Source organism: Triticum aestivum, chromosome 3A (assembly GCF_018294505.1).
Source record: "Triticum aestivum cultivar Chinese Spring chromosome 3A, IWGSC CS RefSeq v2.1, whole genome shotgun sequence".
Lineage (NCBI taxonomy): Eukaryota > Viridiplantae > Streptophyta > Magnoliopsida > Poales > Poaceae > Triticum > Triticum aestivum.
This window is the reverse complement of record NC_057800.1, coordinates 507904195-507925462: the sequence shown is the minus strand read 5'-3', so window position 1 is coordinate 507925462 and position 21268 is coordinate 507904195. Positions and strand designations below refer to the sequence as shown.

At 45.6% G+C, this 21268-nt stretch overlaps 1 protein-coding gene across 1 annotated transcript; it reads right to left on the bottom strand.

Annotated features, from left to right (window-relative positions):
* Positions 1-9067: 9067 nt before the first annotated feature.
* Positions 9068-11524, bottom strand: LOC123058509 (aldehyde oxidase GLOX-like). Its single transcript, XM_044481225.1, has 3 exons — positions 11037-11524; positions 10798-10958; positions 9068-10616 (listed from the first exon to the last, which is right to left on the bottom strand). The coding sequence occupies exons 1-3, from the start codon at positions 11463-11465 to the stop codon at positions 9449-9451; spliced, it is 1758 nt and encodes a 585-aa protein (XP_044337160.1). The 5' UTR covers positions 11466-11524; the 3' UTR covers positions 9068-9448.
* Between the last annotated feature and the right edge of the window lie 9744 nt (positions 11525-21268).

Genomic DNA, 21268 nt, shown 5'->3' with positions numbered 1-21268 from the left:
AATTTTAGGGTTGGTATGTATATATAGCAGACGAGGGAAGTTTTAGGTGCGTCCGATCGTCATCGGACGGCTCTGGGTCAATTGGATAGTCAAAAGAAGAAACGAAAGAAGCATTGTGGTATTTTAGGGTTGATCCGGACTCAACTGTTATGACTGAGGGGGTCGGGTTAGGGGGTATCTCGTACCTCCGATCGCAATCGGACGATCGTGAATAAAATAGCTAGGGAGTCCAAATAGGAAAACGGTGACGTTTTGTAGATGTTTGGGGATGATCCGGACACAACGGTGGCGACACCTCGGGTCGGGTCCGGGACAACTTTCGGACGCTCACGTGAGGGGTTCGATGCACTGTGCAGAGAGGGTTTCGGACCGTGCGGTCGCATCGGACAACTCCGGAAGCGAATAGGGGAAGGAGGATGGACTAGGTGGGTTGTGGCGAGACTGCGAGGGGGAGAAGAGAGAAAGAGGGCCCGACATCTGTTTCCGAAGACCGAAAACGTCCGACGTTAGACCGGCTATATTGCCGCTATAGTTATCCGTTGGGGCGTCAAACGGACTCCGAACGCGATGAAACTTGGGAGGCGGTCTACTAACAACAAAACAACACCACACGCCAACTTTCATCCCATTCTGAGAACATTTTCCGGCCACTCATAAAATACTATTTCGGACATGCCGCGGGCGCGTGCAAGTGTGGTTGGGCTCAGAACGGACACGGAAGGAACGGGGAGAACCCGGACGGATGCAAGTTTTGAAATCATGATGATGCAATGCGGATGATGACATGATAAAATGCAACATGCAAGCAAATGACAAGGCAACAACAGCGAAGAACTGGACGACACCTGGCGCCACGGTCTCGGGGCATTACACCATATTTCTCATATCCTTAAAAAATGGTCAGAATCCTTCTTCATAGAGTAACAACTCCTAAAATTCAACATATGAAATCATGACACATGAACTTCATTGATTTCATGAACTTATGACAATCTCTTTCATATCCATTACATGCCTCAACTCAACACCTCAATATAAAAGAAATGTTCCCACTACTACTATTATATTTCTTTTTAGCTCAACTATTCAGCACAAGTCTCCTTCTGATTGGGACAATCTCTGACAAAGTGCCCTGCTTCACTACAACGGAAACATATTACTTCTGACAAGTCTCATGGCTTCCTTGTGATTACATAGCCTCCTTGGGTCCTCGGCTTCCTTTTTGGGCAACCGCTGAAGTAGTGCCCTGAATCATTGCACCTGAAACATGTGATATGACTTAGGTCCTTCTTTGTAGAAATTGGGTTGTTCCTGGAATCCAATCTATTTCTCTTCTTGGACTTTTCCGTGCCAATCATGGCTTCTATTTCCTGTGGGTCATACTCTACTTCCACTGTCGGGAATGCTACTAGATTCCCCTTCAAACAATTCTGGGAGATGTGTCCTTCTTCTCCACATGAATAGAAAGACTTGGTGCAGGGTTTAATTGGGTCTTCTTCGGGTGTGTCCTCCACCTCTTCCTTCATGACGGGTTCTTCTAAAATTTCTATGAGGGTTCCTTTCATTGCTTCTTTCTTCTGCTGGATGATTTGTTGTACTATGGGGTAAATGTGACACTGAGCAGGGTAGTGGGTAGTCCCTTCACACAAGAAACAAGTAATCTGCCTAGTTGGGCATTTTTCAGCTTGGTGACTTTCTTCACAATGAGGTCATTCATCCTTGTGTTCTTTATGGTTGTGTCCTATTTCTCCATAGAGCTTGCATGCACAAGGTTTCTTCATATCATTTCCATAAGGCTTTAATTTCTGGGACACAAGCCGAGACTTTAGCAGAGTCAACTTAAATTCTTTCCAAGTGGTTACTCCTTGCCATCCATTGATGGTTTTGGTACATCCTCCACCAGGTAGCAGCACCTCTTTCAAAGCACCGAAGAGCATGATGGGCCATAACTTTTCCGGCTATAGTGTTATCCTTCATGTGATCTTCCATGTTCTGAATCCATCTGTCTGTCTCCAATTGACTTATTGGTCCCGAAAAGGTGAGTTCATCTCCAATCATCCTCTATTGGTTCCAAGGGTTTTGGGGTGAGATAAGAGAGATAGAGAGGAATACACACAATACAAACAATAGTTTTGAAGAGACAGATTTTGTTTTGTGGCTCCCGGAAAAACATCAAACAAATGACAACTCATAATCGTTGCATCTAACGTAAGTATATAACAGGGGTTTGGTATTCTTCTGATCCTGCTTGCTGATCTTCTCAAGTTCTTCTGCCAAGTCATTTTTGTTGACGCGCAGTCTCTCGTGACATCCTTTAATATTCTGGAGTTGCGTTCCAAACCTCTGGGTTTCAACCTCCTTGGCATGAACCATGGTCCTACTGTCCTTCAGTTCCCGACGAATCTCCGGTATCTCAAGGCTTTGCTCCTCCAGCTGGGCTACTTTCAGCTTCTGGGTCCTGAATTCTTCACGAAATGCTTCCTTGTCAAATACAGCTTCCTGAAGGTCCATCTTAAAATTCTTGATGTAATACTCCAGATCCTGGTGATACACCAGCTAGGTTAAAACTTCATATTTGGCTGATAGGTTCTCCATTAGCCCTTTTGTCATCCAATCCTTCCGAAGACATGCATGCTTAACTCAGCACGATGACAATAGCATAAGCGAGTGATAACATCATGGATAGTCGTGTTTATGCCCATGTCATTGCCATGGGCTATCATTCCATAGTTGATATCTCCTGCCTTAGGGTTTTCTTGACAAAAACTTTGAGTTTTAATGCTCCATGCTCCGGTCTTTCTCCGACACACCTTGATCTCAGGTATTGGCAGCTTCAATAGTCTGACAAGTTCCATAAGGGTAGCTTTCCTAGGTCATACCAATCTGGGAATTCTTCAGAGCCTTCAAATTCTTCGAGCCTTCGGAGTCTTCAACCGTTGTAGTTCTAATTATCCAGATGCACGGTAAAATTCTCTTTATTCCGAAGTGGTCTTAGTTGTCCGATATCTTATACTTCTTAGAGTGGTCTCATCAGTCGAATCTTTGTGTGGTCAAAAGGGGAAAGGGTATAGTCTAACTATGTGAGATGAGAGGAAATACTTGGTAAAGCTTAGAAAAGATGAGAGTTAAGGGATCTCTTTTGAAAATAAAGTTTTAGAGAAATATTTTCCTAAGGGCTTGCCAGTTTCTAGGGGTCATGTCCTACAGTCAACATGTGCTCTGATACCATCTTGTAGCGACCCGACCTGAATGGATCGAAGTCTCTGTGCTTAAGTGTCATCCCTGGATCGGTATGCTGACACACACAGTACTCGAGGATTTATGACAGAGGTAAATCACATGTATAGAGTAACATAAATACTATTACCTCAATCCATATAGCGGAAGAAACAACAAAGCTGTGGAGTCCCGACAACACCAACGACAAAGTTAAGTGTAGACATCGTAACCCTAACGTATCACTTACTCGTCGTAAGAATCCTGCAACATGAGACGTTGCAGCCATGTAGGTCAGTACATTGAATGTACTGGCAATTTCACACCATAGAATAATAATGAAAATATCTATCTCTATATGCATATTTAGTTGGTGGAGGCTCTAAGTTCAAATTTTGCATAAAACTAGTTTTTCCCTACAACAAAGGAATAAATTTTATTTACTACTAAGTTAAATTACCCATATTGAGAAGGTAACCTCAACTCAATCCCAAAATCACCAAATCATTAATAACCCAACAATTTCATTAAATAGAGTGATGAGATCAACAAATAATTCACTTCTAGATACTCAAGATGTCCATAACCGGGGACACGACTAATCATGATTAGTTTTTACTCTCTGCAGAGGTTTGCACACTTTTCCCCACAAGACTCGATCTCCTCCATTGGATTCCACGCACTGCTTGATGTTTGAGAACCGGATGATCTAGACACAGTCTTTCCGAAGAGGTCCCCTTAACCGATAGATAGGCCGGTACACCTACAATTCCCCTACATCTGCTAGCCCATCATGGAAAGGTTTCCCACAACTTACTTTACTGTGCCAGAGCCCATAATGGCTTGTGGCTGCACACGGAAGTTTCTAGGCATGAATAATCTTATGATCCCTTTGAGCTTGGGTGGCATTCCATAGGGCGATCACACGGATACCCCGGGATCTCCTAGGACAACACTGGATTCCCTAGGTGCCCGCAACCAATCCACCCAGATGTGTATTAAAGTAGCCACCTTGAGTTTCCCTTAGTTATTAACTCTCACAACTTGCATCATTCTCACATACCAATCCCGGTCTACGAGCATGGCTAAACAATATGAGCATAACGTATATTTCCGGGGTGATCAAAGGTATTATGTTCCTACCTCATCAACTACATAGCAATAACCACATGTTCCCAATCCTACTCATGCAATCTTTGAGGGTGTATCTAATGCAAGTAAAACTAGGTATAGGAAGAGTATGATCAAAGTGTGAACTTGCCTTGTACTGTTGATGAAGATTCTTCGCACTCATAATTCCTGCCAGTTCTACTCGTCACACTTCGATCAATCTATCGTAAGGAATCAATTATAACCACACATAAACAATCACTCAAAGACCCAAAAAAATGCAAAGGAAGATCGTAAAAACTCCAAAAGAACCGAATCAAATTATTTTGCAAGATCAAATTCTAATTTCGGTGAAAAAGTGTGGTGATGGCTCAAGATGATAGATTACGTCTAGGGATTCAATTGCAATAAGGAATCAATTGAAAATGTGCTGCCGTTTACAAGATATGATCAAATGAAGGTTCGAAGAGTTTGAAAGGTTCCAAAGTTGAAACTAATGATGCTACTAGATGTAGGAAGTCAATAGGAACATGTAGGAAGAAGAATTACTAGATTGGAAATAACGGATCAAAATATAGAAATAATTCAACATAGCATTAAATTCACTTAGAATGTTGTGTGATAACTCTTTGTGGACTAGCAGAGTAATCTGACTATGATCAAAATTATATGTTGGAAAGATGACACTAATTGTGCGATCGGAAAGATTACTTCAATACGAATCCGATGAAGTTGGGTTCATCGGAGACGAAGCTACGGGTAAAAATATATGATCAAAAGAAGTTTGAATATGAATCTGAACAAATTTTGAAATTTGAAAGTTGCAAAAAGTTTATTTGATAGATTCACTAGGTAGGCGTTGGTTTTATCTAATTTGGATGACCGAGTAAAAAATTATGACTATTTGAAAAATCAGGGATAAGCTGTTTTACGGAAGAAAAATAGTCACGACTAATTTTTTTTAGGTCTAATGTATAAATACATAAACTAATTGATAATCTAATTATTCTACCTTACACTAGTCTAAAAATAATAAGTTATGAAAGTATATAAAAAACACGAAGAAATATACCTTTATAAGATTGATAAAATACGAGTTTGAAGAGAAGAGACAACTTCCTGAAGTCCCGCCGAAGAGAAGAAATATATATTTTATTTATTGAATCTAGTGAAACCAAAATATTGATTTAATTCGAATCGGATAATTTTTGAAGGCTATACGAGTTAATATTTATAGGTGGAAAAGAGACCTAGGAGTTAAATGCTAGGCAATATGGGACTAAAAATATACATACGCAGATGCAATTGAAAAAGGTCATGCGCATGGGCTAAGAGTTCGGGCCGGCCGCGCGGGGCGGCAGTTTTTTTAAAAATATTTTTCTTTTCTGAAATTTTATTTTTTCAGAAAAAAAATAAAAATAATTGTAAACCTTGACGAAAATAAAAAGAGAAAAATAAAAATACGGGCCGGCCTGTCTACTATGCTGCACATGTGGGTGACAAATAATTATGAGCTGCACACACAGTTTTTATATAAAAACAAAAAGAAAAACTGAATAACGAAAATAAAATAAAATTTATATAGACATATTATATATCAAAATTTTCAAAAAAATATTTTCTAAAACATGACCATGTTTTCAGTGGCAAATAAATTTTACAAAAAATTAAATAAACAAACAATGCTGCTGGCTCATTTAAAAACCAAAAAAATATATTTTAAAATACCAAAATAATTTCAAATTTATATCTCTCCATTTTTATATTGTAGGGAATCATTTTTACCCTATTTTCCATATATTTTATTTTTTGACAAAAATAATTTAATAAGAACCAGATAACTCCAAATTGAAAGTGGCTTTCAAAATAATTTCAAAGGACTTTCAATTTCATTATTTGAAACTTCAAATTCTCTTTCTTAGCATTTGAAGAAGTCATTTTATCTTCTCTCATGAAAATCATTGAGTTGCATAAAGTTTCCGAATTTGAAATAGTTCCAAGTGGAATTTTAATCTTTTCAAAACCCTTTTCATATTTAAATGGAAGAAGTCATATCATATTCACTCTAGGGTTTTGTGATGAAATGAATTTTAATTCACGGAGATCATAAATGCAATGTGAAAGTTTGGGAAAGTCATTTCATTCCCTCTCATTCAACTTTCAAAAAGTTTCAAATTTCACTCAATTTCACACAAGCAACCACACCACAAGCAATCAATATTACTTAATTAATATAACATTCTAAAGTTTAAAATTTTGGGACGTTACACAAACACGTAGATATACTGGTCGGGGTGGGCGTTTTGCGGGCCGCGGTAAATATTTTTACGGGCTGGGCGAGTATACGGACTCTGTTTTGGCCAGAAAATTAGGCTGAGCATGTATGCTCGCCGGAATTTTGCGAGTTTGCCGATTTTGCGGGGTCCGCTAGAGTTGCTCTAATGTCCACACGTGGGAGCTAAAGGTCTGGGCAATTCCCCATATTGAGCTAATTGTTATGGAATTTTCTATTTGACAGGTTTTAAAAATTTATTCGGTTTAGGAAGACGGAAAAAAAACATTCATGTTCACGCATATAAAAATCTATTGGATATCATATCCCATGGTAACATCTATTCAATTTGCTATCGGCAAAGTACGCATTTTAAAATAAGTTCACAACATATTTCAATATATTCAACGCTTATTTTTGTAAATTATGGTGCCATGACGGGCAAATTACGCATTTAAGGTTGTTTAATGGGCCATGCAGCTCTGCAGGAGTACCTTTTTTAGATGGACAGTGTTTACCATGGCCCATCAAACAAGATACATTTGTTATATTCACATAATTTGTTCATGGTATGAAAATATAAATATTCTTATACTTCAAAACAATTTTTTATGTATAATAAAAGTAATGTTCATATATATTAAAAGAAAATTATTGTAATAATCTTGGATTTATGAAGAAATATAAATTTAAAAGTAATATTAAAAATATGCATGGATTTGTGAAAATAATAATAAAAGTAAAACACAGAACGGGGAATGTGAAAAATAAGAGCATCTCCAGCTACGCCTCCAAGAAGACCTCCCAGGCATCCCGCTTCTAAGGGCCCAGTTTTCGCCGGCTCGGGCCGAAATTGGTACCGGTGGACCTAACCCGAACCCGGCGCGCTGGGGGTCGCTCGGGGGCGCCGGACAAATCTTTTTTGGCGCGAAGAGCCGCGGACCAGCCGCGTCAGCGACTCGACTCTCTTCTCGCCGCTTCATCGTCCTCATCGCCTCGTTTCCCGCGGCGAATCAATGCCAAAGCTGCGCGCGCTTCCACGCCGGTCAGCCTCCATTGATGCCTCACGGGCGGCGCAGTGAAGGCCGGGCGACGCGCGTCCCCTCGGCCGCCACGCCATCAAGCCATGCGTAACGTGCCGGCCAAGCCTACCACGCGGCGCCTCCGCCTATATAAGCCGACCACCAGCGCGCCGGAGGCACGCACAGACACTCCACCGCCGACGCACCCATTTCTCCCCCCTTCCTCCTCTCGCCGTCTCCAGTTCATAAGAATGGCCGAGCGCTTTCCAGGCGACGGCGCGGCGGCGAATGGCTTCGGACGCCGCCATCTTCACGAGGACAAGGCTCGCCTCCTTTTCGAGGCCGAGTACCCGGTCCCGCCGGATATGCGGGTGCCCGGGGCTTGGAGGATCAGTGCCGACGGCGTGCCGGTGCCACCACCACCCATCGGGGCAGCCCGGCGTGCGGAGATCGCACGTATCCGCGCGTCCCTGCCGCGGGCGGCGAGGGAGGGGCCACGGTACGTCCCCGACAGCCCGCTCTGGGAGCCCTACTTCCGCCGCCATCACGCCGAGCAGCTCGAGGCCACCAACGGCGTCGTGCCCTCCGACAGGCTCAACTCTGATGGCCGGCGCCGGTGGTGGGGCGTGCCCGGCTGCACATTGGAGGCCGTCCTCGAGTACATCGAGGGCGGCAACACGCCGCGCCTCGAGTACCCCGCTCACCCGTCCTTCTCACGCCTCCGTGGAAACTCCTGAACGCCGAGGCGCATGGAGCGGCCCGGGGCGTCCTCCTCCTCGTCCGGCCGCTCGTCGGGCTCTCCCTGCCTCCGCCCCGTCAAGCCGGAGCCCCAGGACACGCCTGTCAGCGCGCACATCCGCAGCTCCGGCGTCCGCATTGGTGACTCCGCTCCCCCCCCCCCCCCCCCACCGGCCGCTTCGTCCTTGTCGAGCCCAAACCGGAGCCCGGCCTCCCCGCGGAGTACGAGGAGATAGCCCGGCGCGGCTTCTCCGACGAGGACGCCCTGCGGTGGGCGCGGGACGACTACCTCCGGACGGAGATGACCCGGCAGGGCGTGCGCGTGCCCCTAGGTCGTCAATTTGACCAACCTAATACAAGTCATATATTACAAAAAATATACCAATATAAACTTCAAATGTTCTATTTTCAAACCGGATAACTTTTGTGTTATATAGTTTATATTAAGGTGATAAAATTGGCAACCTAGATATATACATAGAACTTGTAAACTGAAACGGAGACAGTAGATAGTTTTTTCTAATCAAATCGAAGACCTAAAAATCTGTGCCTGATTAATGTTTCCATTCGTTGGAGAAGTCAAGTTGTGTTTTTATTCCCCGCCTAGTATCTCTGAGGTTTTGGGTTTATGTACTGCATATGCGCAAGAAAATCTGAGTATAGTAAAGAAACAAATGAAACTTGAATGCTGGTGACACCATGTCTGCTATAAGTGGAGAATTGTTCATATTGCTCTCCACAACCAATACAAGAGTTACGAAATCAAAAACAGAAAGAATTGATTTCACGTACATTTCACTCTGCGTTCTTCCGCTTTACAAGACTAAGCACACTACAAAGTTGCAGGTTGGATCGCTTAACCTTTTCGATCCAAGTCTCTAGTGTAAATATATATTTGTGCACTAGTAAGTACATTTGGAGAGACCATATATACCATGAAGAGATGAGATTCATATGGGCGGTGTGGACTGCCTACGCCCCATGGAAATCTTCTGCTTGGCGGGCCGCGGGCATGCTGTTACTCTATGGCATATCGTCGTGCCAGTCGCCATCCGAGGAACAGCATGCATGCACCCGGAGAGTCAGCTCATCAGGGGTGTATCTTCACCCAAGCGGCTTTGCTCGGCACCCCCTTGACCAGAACGAACACGAAGTAGTAGCCTGGCGGCGCGAGGGTCGGCTTCGACGGCGTCTGGGCCGTGATCTTGTACCTGTTCCCTTCTGGCTTGAACGCGGTGACCTGCAGTACCAGCAGCCGCTGGTTCTGCGAGAAGCCGTGTGTGGTGAACGGCGGCGCGTACATGGTCACCTTCATGTCGGCGTCGGTCACGGCTGGCCCGGGCGACGTGAACCTGAGTGTGAGCTTGTCCCCGTACTTCACCCCGTTCGCTGGGACCGACGCCATGTCGATCTCCGGCCTGGTGGCCGCAAGCTCCGGGGCGAGGTACGGCGGGTTGAACCGCTCGACGCGCACCTCCGTCGGGAAGTCGACGCCAGAGAAGTTGTAGGCCGAGTTGGTGTTGCCGCCGGCCACGAGCACGGTGGCGTCGGGCAGCACCGCGCTGCTGGAGTGGTACATGCGTGGGATGTTGGACGCGGCCAGGGCGCGGAACCGCGCGCCCCGTCGTTTCCGCGGAGAGTAGAGAAGCGGGGTCAGCACCGGTTCCCGGGCGAAAACCCACCCCGAGCAGCCCTGGGCCGCGCCGTTGAGCAGCAGGAGGTCTCCGGTGGGCAGTATGAGCATGTCGCCCATCACGCGGCCCACTGGCATGAAGTCGATCGCCCACCGCGCCCCGGGCTTAGACGGGTTGATGCGCGCGCAGTCCCGGAGCGCGTGCGGGAACTTGTTGACCTCGCCGAGCTTGAAGGCTTCCTTGGGGGCGCCGCCGCAGACTATCACCTCCGCGCTCAGCCTCTCGCCGCGGCGGAGGTCGAGGGGAAGGAGAGCGGACATGCCGGAGGCAGGGTAGTTCCGTGCACCGCCGTTGAGCTTCGGGAGCTCGCGGAGGACCTGCCCGTTCTGTGGGTCGAAAATGATGGAGCGGTCGTTGGCGAAGAGGAAGATGGTCCCCTCCGGGAGGAGGTGGACGAAGGGGTACAGGTTGTTCTCCACGTCATCGGTCGTTTGTTGAAGAAGCGGGAGGGGAGTGAATTGGGTGTTCAACTGGCCGGCGGCCGGGACGAACTCGTAGCTGAACGATCGCCGCCCGCCGACCACGATGAAGCGGCCGTCTGGGAGCACCTGCTGCGTTGCGTACCTGCGAGCTCATGCATGCAGAAACCAGTTGTAAATTCCTTCTTGATCATATCTGTTATACTACTGTCAATTAGTACGTATTACTTAATTCCACATATGAAAATTGGTTGATTAATATAACTAGCTAAATCATGAAGCACGACTCTACTCATTAGCTAGCTAGACTATGTACGTAGGAGTACCATCTTCCTTCGGCCAAGGTATTGGGGAACTCGACCCAGTCGGCATTTCCTTGTGGGTTCAGGCGTCTCACAACCTTCACCCCTTCGAAGTAGCCGCCCGTTTGCACCAGCATGCCGTCCACGTCGAACGCTCCCGACGAGCACCACGTATCAGTTAAGATCTGCAGGCACGCTCCCGATGAACAGCGTGCACGCGAGAAGCAAATCGGCGCGGCGAACAGTCAGCCAAGCAAACCAACCTTGAGAGGCCGGACCGCGCCAGTGTTGTAGTCGAACTCCACGGCGTGCGCCGAGCAGTCCATGCCGCCCGGCGGGTCGCTCCGGGGGTCGACGCGGCAGTTCCCTGCCGGCAGCTGCATGAGCGACGGCCCCGTCGTGGTCGTGTCGAACATGACGGCCTTGCCATGCCGCATCACGGCCATGTGCATCGCGGACACGCCCGCGTTCTCGGTCAGGATGTTCCACAAACCGGCGAATCCCCCGGCATTGTCCACGGGGAGCACCACCCTGTCCATGTTTGCCTTGGTGGGCGGGGACCTGTTCGGCACCCTCAAGAGTCCCACCTGCTGGCCCTGCGCCCCCCCGACCACGGCGAGGGCGAGTAGCGCCGCGGCGAGGGCGCCAGGGCGGAGGAGCGGCGCCATTGTGAGAGAGAAGATGCTCCTCATTCTTCCTTCCTACGATCTTGTGGAGAATGGAATGGTGCACCCTCCCTTCCCTTTGTGACCATTGTGTCGTCGCGAGCTTATAATTCTATACAGCGGGCGTGCCTTGTTTGGGTTGGGAGATTGGAGAAGCACGAGGAGCGCTCGTTCAAATATAGAAATTTCTGAACGGTGGCCGTGGTTCGCGCCAAAACCAGGAAAGAACAGAGGGCTTCTCTTTTACGCAGGTGAACCTACAGCACTGCACGTGCTTGGTTTATTCTGGGAGCCCCGGACATGATTAAGATCATGATGCACGTGGTAATTTGTTTCTTCAACTATACGATTATCGCAATTGTTCGAGAAAGAGATATTTTCTTCATATTTGTTTTTTTGAAAAGGAGGAAGATCCCCGGCCTGTGCATCTGGTCGATGCATGCAACAACTTTATTAATTATTCATAAAAGACCTTACAAAAAATACAATAGTAAGTCTGAAGCCACCGTCTAGACAATATCTGTCGCTACTCCTATCCAGTTGATGAAAGAATGCTGATAGTCCGGGCCTAATACCACATACCTCGCCACCAAGCATAACATCTAAGGCCTGAGACCCCAACCAAGCCACTTGTCGGGTATGGGACACACACCGGTCCAGCGCGCTCTCAGAGGCCACCGCCGCCAACTGCCACCACTCTATCTTCAGAGCTGTACTGACACATCATCCTTGCCCGGTCTAGCTGTCGTCGACGCCACCATGGCGCCCAACGGCACCACCTCCCTGCACGCGAACTGCTGAGCACGCCGCGGTCGCTGCCGGTACACCTCAGCACCATGCCGCCAAGTATCACCAGCCGACACAGCTTGAAGTCACTGAAAGATCTGTCGAGCATAGCACCTGCCGACCAGGCATGACACATCGTAGCACCTGTCGGCCAGGCATGACTTGACATCTCCACCGAAGCTCCGTGCAAGACGAAGTCGCTCCACCTCCTACCTCTGACTTCCAGCGCCGCTCCACAAACGATACTCCCAAGAGAGAAACAACACCGCAGTGCCGCCATCGTCGGATCTGGAAAATCAAATCCTAGGGTTTCCCCCGGAGCAGCACGAGTGGGTCGACAACAGTTACACGACGATGCCTTCATCATGGTAACGACGCATAACGCTGCCATCGCCTGCCATCGGCTCGGTTTTCACCGGCAACTATGTCTTTCTGACTCGCAACCGAAGCTAGATGACGGATCTCGAGATCTGCCCATCTAGCGTCAGGCCGACCACCTTCGGCGGAGGAGATGGCCACCACCGCCGCGCTTAGGTCCGGAGCCCCCGACGTCCTCGTGTTGCAGGTCCAGCCTAGACGCCGCTTGACGTAGCCGGATCAGCGGAGATGCGCGATAGCGTGTGGAGCGACTCGTTGAAGCCCATCTGGGCCCAGATCGGGCGTCCTAGCCGCCGTCACGGAGATTTCGCCGTCGCCGGCTCTAGCACGCCGACCCTGGTTGCCGTCAGCCCGTGCCACCGCCCTTGATTCGACAGGAGTAGAACGCCGCCACCCAGATCCAATTGCGGGCCGAGGAGGATTGTCGCCGTAGCCGCTGCGGCCTGTAGGCTTAGCCCGCGACACCCTTGGCGACGGCGGCGGGAGGTGGGGCCGCTGGTGGCAACTGGAGGCGGCCGACGGGGTTGCCTCGTTGCGGCGGGCGCTGCCGCACGGGGGGGGGGGGGGGGGGGGAGCTCAGCTACGAGATGTGTCTAAAATTGGGGGAGAATTTCACTTCCCCGACCTCTGCACTAACTAGGAATGCATACGACCTTTTAAGTATGACTACTAGGATTTTTAATCTTGGTTACACACCGAGCCTAGTCCTCAATAAATGCTTGAATACCAGGAAAGCCTGGTCCTCATAAACTAGGACATGATTATGGTAGTGTATCTTTCAGAATATTATAATTTGCACTTAAATTGCATGTATATGCTCATATTGTACTCATTGTTCAAACAACTGGATAAGGACGTTAGAGATTAATCATCGCTTGAAAGGCCGGAATTGACTAACATGTTAAGAGCATCTACAATGGTGCTATCTTCGGAGAGACACATGGGATAAACAATAAGGTGGAGGAGAGAGAAATCATAAGAAAATGCTTGTCTTCTCTTATTTAAGAGATGATCTCTTAGCACAATTATGTCTCATCATATTTCTAGAAATTGCTAGTTATTGAAGATAAGACTAAGAGTGTAACACCCAAGATGCAATTCTATCCCAATCACGTGATGAATTCATGATTGGGGCACAACCGCATTTCGAGCGCATAGCAAGGTGGATATCATTACAACATATCATGTACTGAATAGATGAGAATACAAGATAAATGCTTACACTCGCCACAAGCTACAACATGAATACATCAGTTCATCAATACATAGCAATCATCATACAGAAGAGCAGGATCCGATTACGGATGAAACCAAACGAAAAACAAGAATGACATCCACCCTGCTAATCCCAGGCTCCCCCGACCTGGAACCTAACCCTTGATTGAAGAAGCAGAAGAACTCCAAAACAAGCAAGCATCGCTCTCACGTCAAAGCATCACTTTACCTATACCTGCAACTATTGTTGTAGTAATCTGTGAGCCACGAGGACTCAACAATCCCATTACCATCGGTATCAAGACTAGCAAAGCTTAATGGGTAAGGAATAGATACGTGGTGAGGTTGCAGCATCACTAAGCATTGTATGGTGGCTAACTTACGAGTACAAGAGTAAGAAGAGTTACTACACATAACGGTCGCAAACTAATAATGATCAAGAAGTGATCCTGAACTACTTACGTTCAAACATAACCCCACCGTGTTCTCTTGTCGAACTCACTCGAAAAGAGACGGTCACGGTTACACACGTAGTTGGTGTATTTTATTTTGAATATCGTGTCAAGTTCTCTACAACCGGACATTAAAAATTCCCATCTGCCACATAACTGCGGGCACGACTCTCGAAAGTTTAAACCCTGCAGGGGTGTCCCAACTTAGCCCATGAGAAGCTCACGATCCGAGTAGACAATCCTCCATCTTGGGACCCTTCGATCATACTCGGAATCCCGGTGCACAAGACATTTGGACAATGGTAAAACAAGTCCAGCAAGACCTCCCGGCGTGCGAAAACCCTGATAGTAGCCGCGCGTATCTCGTCTAAGGCCATGACCGGATGTGACATCCTATGAGTAAAACCAGATCCTCGGGTTGCCCCGTGGCGGCCCCCAGTCTACCCATTTGGGACCAACACCATCACCACTGCCCCCTGTATTATGTTAAAAGAATCCTCGGGGACAAGACCCCCTATGCCAATTAATTAATTATCAGGTTTATTATGTTGGGAAAATGTTAAAGCCAATGGCGGGCCTTGCTGGAAGAGTTTTATTCAAAGCAAACTATCAAGGGGGGCCCATAAACCCCAACTGTGTTAGGAATGCAAAATCAAGGAACATTACACCGATATGATGGAAAGTAGGGCGGCAAGAGTGGAACAAAAAACCAGGCAAAAGGCCAAGCCTTCCACCCTTTACCAAGTATATATGTGCATTAATAAAATAAGAGATATTGTGATATCCCAAAATATCCATGTCCCAACATGGAACAACCTGCACTGCACCTGCAACTAGCAACGCTATAAGAGGGGCTGAGCAAAGCGGTAACATAGCCAAACGACGGTTTGCTAGGATGGTGGAAAAATGTGAGAGGCTTATCATGGCATATTGGGAGGCTTGAGAAACAAGTGGTAGGTAGCGCGACATAGCGATAGCATCGAGACAACTAGCATAGCAAAGATAGTAGTGAGATCCAAGGTGACGTTCATCTTGCCTGAAATCCCGCTAGAAAGAAGACCGAATCCATGAAGTAGACGGACCAACATAGTCGAGCGGATCCTCAAAATCGCAACATACCGCGGAATTATCGAGAAGAAGCAACACCGGAAAGAACCAGACAACACGGTGAACCAACAAGCATAAACATGACATGATGCACAACAAAGTATGATGCATGTCCATTTAAATAAGGCATGACATGGCAAGTGCAATAAACAATACTACAAGTTAAGTGGAGCTCAATATGCAACGGGTTGCATATTGGAGACACACCACATTTAATTATTTAGTTAACTCTCGTTTATGTACTCAACAATATTAAATGTTGGTTAACATGGCAAGAAGTGAGCCATAAGTAAACTACACATTTTAGGCAATTTAAATGAGGCCGGAAATAACAAACAACAATTCCGGAAAAGCCCCATATGCATATTGGAATTTAATGCAAACAACAATTTTAAACATTTTAAATATTGTTATCATGATGCAGATGACACATGCAAGTTATATGCAAATTTTATGAAAAAGGTGATATGGGCATGTTATGAAGCATTTGGTCACCATGGCGGAACGAAAGGAGTGCCACGGCAACGACAATGGAAATGGTGCCACAACAACATTTTGATGATCCGACAACTCATTAAGATACCGGTGCAAAAGAGCAAGTGTGCAGATGTGCGGAACATGCTAGACATGTTGGGGTGATCCCGGCTACCGGGTTCCCATGAGTTGACGGCATGGCAAATGAGGAGGAACGTGCAACGTACAATTTGGTTATGAGCATCGCATACAACATGCATTCGTTCTCAAAAGGTCATCTCGGCGGTTATACCTTTGAAGCATGCATTTTGAGGCGGAACGAGTTCAATACGGTGTAGACGGAAGTAGTGGTACACAGCATCGGTAGAGGTACTCGTTGGTAGTCGTACATGTTTGGAGAGGAACTTGGCGTTACTCTGTGTTCGATAGTCGTCAAACTTGTCATCAACGACAACAACAAGAGTAGGTGCACGTGAAGGAAATATGCCCTAGAGCCAATAATAAAGTTGTTATTTATATTTCCTTATATCATGATAAATGTTTATTATTCATGCTAGAATTGTATTAACCGGAAACTTAGTACATGTGCGAATACATAGACAAACAGAGTGTCACTAGTATGCCTCTACTTGACTAGCTCGTTGAATCAATGATGGTTATGTTTCCTGACCATAGACATGAGTTGTCATTTGATTAACGGGATCACATCATTAGAGAATGATGTGATTGACTTGACCCATCCATTAGCTTAGCACGATGATCGTTTAAGTTTACTGCTATTGCTTTCTCCATAACTTATACATGTTCCTATGACTATGAGATCATGCAACTCCCGAATACCGGAGGAACACTTAGTGTGCTACCAAACGTCACAACATAACTGGGTGATTATAAAGGTGCTCTACAGGTGTCTCCGATGGTACTTGTTGAGTTGGCATAGATCAAGATTATGATTTGTCACTCCATGTATCGGAGAGGTATCTCTTGGCCCTCTCGGTAATGCACATCACTATAAGCCTTGCAAGCAATGCAACTAATGAGTTAGTTGCAGGTTGATGCATTACGGAACGAGTAAAGAGACTTGCCGGTAACAAGATTGAGCTAGGTATTGAGATACCGACGATTGAATCTCAGGCAAGTAACATACCGATGACAAAGGGAACAACCTATGTTGTTGTGCGGTTTGACCGATGAAGATCTTCGTAGAATATGTAGGAACCAATATGAGCATCCAGGTTCCGCTATTGGTTATTGACTAGAGATGAGTCTCGGTCATGTCTACATAGTTCTTGAACCCTTAGGGTCCGCACGCTTAATGTTCGGTGACAATCCGTATTATGAGTTTATGTGTTTTGATGTACCGAAGGTAGTTCGAAGTCCCAGATATGATCACGGACATGACGAGGAGTCTCGAAATGGTCGAGAGATAAAGATTGATATATTGGATGGCTATATTCAAGCACTGGAAGTGTTCCGGGTGATTTCGGAGAAAACCGGAGTGCTGGAGGGTTACCAGAACCCCCCAGGAACTAATGAGCCACATGGGCCTTAGTGGAGAGAGAGAGGGCCGGCAAGGGCAGGCCGCGCGCCCCTTCCCCTCTGGTCTGAATTGGACTAGGGAAGGGGGGGGGGGGCGGCGCCCCCCTTTCCTTCTCCCTCTCCTCCTTCCATTCCCCCTCCTGGTAGGACTAGGAAAAGGGGAGTCCTACTCCTACTAGGAGGAGGACTCCTCCTCTCCTGGCGCGCCCCAAGGGCCAGCCGGCCGCCCCCTTGCTCCTTTATATATAGGGGCAAGGGGTACCCCTAGAAACACAAGTTGATCATTGATCTCTTAGCCGTGTGCGGTGCCCCCCTCCACCATAATAATCCACCTCAGTCATATCGTCGTAGTGCTTAGGAGAAGCCCTGCGCCGGTAGCTTCATCATCACCGTCATCACACCGTCGTGCTGACGAAGCTCTCCTTCGACACTCAATTGGATCAAGAGTTCATGGCATGTTGATACGTCTCCGTTGTATCTACTTTCCCAAACACTTGTTCCCTTGTTTTGGACTCTATCTTGTATGATTTGAATGGAACTAACCCGGACTGACGCTGTTTTCAGCAGAATTACCATGATGTTGTTTTATGTGCAGAAAACAAATATTCTCGGAATGACCTGAAACTCCACGGGAGGTCTTAGAAAAAATAATAAAAAAATCCTTGCCAAATATGAAGACCAGGGGGCCCACACCCTTTCCACGAGGGTGGGGGCGTGCCCCCCAGGGCGCGCCCCCTACCTCATGGGCCCCCTGTTGACCCTCCGACTCCAACTCCAACTCTATATATTTGCTTTCGGAGAGAAAAAAAATCAAAGAGAAGAAATCATCGTGTTTTACGATACGGAGCCGCCGCCAAGCCCTAAAACCTCTCGGGAGGGCTGATCTGGAGTCCGTTCGGGGCTCCAGAGAGGGGGATTCGTCGCCGTCGTCATCATAAACCATCCTCCATCACCAATTTCATGATGCTCACTGTCGTCCGTGAGTAATTCCATCGTAGGCTTGCTGTATGGTGATGGGTTGGATGAGATTTATCATGTAATCGAGTTAGTTTTGTTAGGGTTTGATCCCTAGTATCCATTATGTTCCGAGATTGATGTTGCTATGACTTTGCTATGCTTAATGCTTGTCACTAGGGCCCGAGTGCCATGATTTCAGATCTGAACCTATTATGTTTTCACAAATATATGTGAGTTCTTGATCCTATCTTGCAAGTCTATAGTCACCTACTATGTGTTATGATCCAGCAACCCCGAAGTGACAATAATCGGGACCACTCCCGGTGATGACCATAGTTTGAGGAGTTCATGTATTCACTATGTGCTAATGCTTTGTTCCGGTTCTCTATTAAAAGGAGGCCTTAATATCCCTTAGTTTCCAATAGGACCCCGCTGCCACGGGAGGGTAGGGCAAAAGATGTCATGCAAGTTCTTTTCCATAAGCACGTATGACTATATACAGAATACATGCCTACATTACATTGACGAACTGGAGCTAGTTCTGTGTCGCCCTATGTTATGACTGTTACATGATGAACCGCATCCGGCATAATTATCCATCACTGATCCGGTGCCTACTAGTTTTCCATATACTGGTTTACGCTTATTTACTTTTTCGTTCCTACTGTAACAATCACTACAAAATACCAAAAACATTACTTTTGCTGTCTTTACTTTTGTTGCCGCTACCACCACTATCTTATTACTTTGCTACTAAACACTTTGCTGCAGATACTAAGTTTCCAGGTGTGGTTGAATTGACAACTCAGCTGCTAAAGTGCTAATACTTGAGAATATTCTTTGGCTCCCCTTGTGCCGAATCAATAAATTTGGGTTAAATACTCTACCCTCGAAAGCTGTTGTGATCCCCTATACTTGTGGGTTATCAAGACTAATTTCTGGCGCCGTTGCTGGGAAGCATAGCTCTATTCTTTGAGTCACTTGGGATTTATATCTGCTGGACACTATGAAGAACTTGAGAGATCCAAAAACCAAGATCTATCCCTCAACTACGAGGGGAGGTAAGGAACTGCCATCTAGCTCTGAACTTGATTCACCTTCTGTTATGAGTAAGTTTGTGACACCTACACCTGCTTCTGCTATTCGTTCTGATATGTTGCATGTTATTGATGATGCCACTTCTGCTATGCACGATACTTATGATGAAACTACTTCTATGCCTGATACTACTATGCCCCTTAGTGAATTTCTTGATGAACAAATTGCTAGGGCTAGAGAAAGAGAAATTATTGAATCTGAATATGATGATGATAGTGATGATGAAAATATGCCTATTATTCCTAAAGGTTATCTATTTGATCAAGATGCTTCTTTAGCTATTTTAACTTGTAGAGATAGATATGAGCTTAAGAGGTTATTAATTAAATGGAACAAAGAATCACTTAGAGATAGAATGAGACCTGACCCTGCTTTTGCTACTTCACCTATATGTGTTCCTGATAAAGATTATGAATTCTCTGTTGATCCTGATATAATTACTTTGGTTGAATCTGATCCGTTTTATGGCTATGAATCTGAAACTGTTGTGGCACATCTTACTAAGTTAAATGATATAGCTGCCCTGTTCACTAATAATGAGAGATCACGTTACCTCTATTTACTCAAAATATTTCCGTTCTCATTAAAGGGTGATGCTAAGATATGGTTTAATTCTATTGATCCTGGTTGTGTGCATAGTCCCCAGGATATGATTTATTACTTCTCTGCTAAATATTTCCCTGCTCATAAGAAACAAGCTGCTTTGAGGGAAATATACAATTTTGTGCAAATTAAAGAAGAGAGTCTCCCACAAGCTTGGGGGAGGCTTCTCAAGTTACTTAATGCTTTGCCTGATCATCCTCTTAAGAAACCTGGAATACTTGATATCTTTTATAATGGACTAACCGATGCTTCCAGAGATTACCTGGATAGTTGTGCTGGTTCTCTTTTCAGGGAAAGAACACCGGATGAAGCTGAAATTCTATTGAATAATATGTTGACAAATGAAAATAATTGGACACCTCCTGAGCCAGCTCCTGAGCCATCTCCTGCTCCAATTACTGAGCATATTCCTAAACCAACTCCGAAGAAGAGAGGTGTTCTATTTCTCAGTCCCGAAGATATGTAAGAGGCAAAGAAATTTATGAAAGAAAAAGGTATTAAAGATGAAGACGTTAAGAATTTACCTCCTATTGAAGAAATACATGGTCTTAATTCACCGCCTGTTGAAGAAACATATGATCTCAATTATTTATTCACTGAAGAACCTCCTGATCCCGATATCCCGACACAGGTAGTAAAGTAAATTCTCTCTATAGATATGATAAAGCCGAAGTCCCTCCTACTAAAATTGCTAGTCAGTGCTTGGATGAGTTTGATAACTTTATGTTTAAGCAAGACGACTTCAATGCTTATTTTGGTAGACAATTAAAAGAAAATGCTTATATGATTAGACGCTTGGGTGATTATATGGCTGATATTAAAGGTGAACTTTAACTTATTAGCAAACATGCTTCTATGGTTACCACTCAAGTAGAACAAGTACTTAAGGCTCAAAAAGAAGTGCTTGATGAAATGAATAGTAAGAAAAATGATTATGTTGTTAGAGTGGCTACTAGAATGTGTAGAATGACTCAGGAACCTTTGTATCCTGAAGGCGACCCTAAGAGAATCAAGTAAGATTCTCCGAGAAATAATATTGATGTTCCTAGTTCTTCTAAAAAGAAGAAGAAGAAAAATGATAGAACTATGCAAACTTCTAGTGAACCTATTGCTGAACCACCTGATAATCCAAATGATATTTCTATGTCTGATGCTGAAACACAATCTGGTAATGAACATGAACCTAGTAAAAATATTAATGATGATGTTCATGATGATGCT

Excerpts from the sequence above, each read along its gene's own strand:
- LOC123058509 (XM_044481225.1), bottom strand. The coding sequence starts at position 11,465 with ATGAGGAGCATCTTCTCTCTCACAATGGCGCCGCTCCTCCGCCCTGGC. Across the intron at positions 10,959-11,036 it reads GCGCGGTCCGGCCTCTCAAG|ATCTTAACTGATACGTGGTG; the intron begins GTTGGTTTGCTT and ends GCGTGCCTGCAG. Across the intron at positions 10,617-10,797 it reads ACCTTGGCCGAAGGAAGATG|GTACGCAACGCAGCAGGTGC; the intron begins GTACTCCTACGT and ends ATGAGCTCGCAG.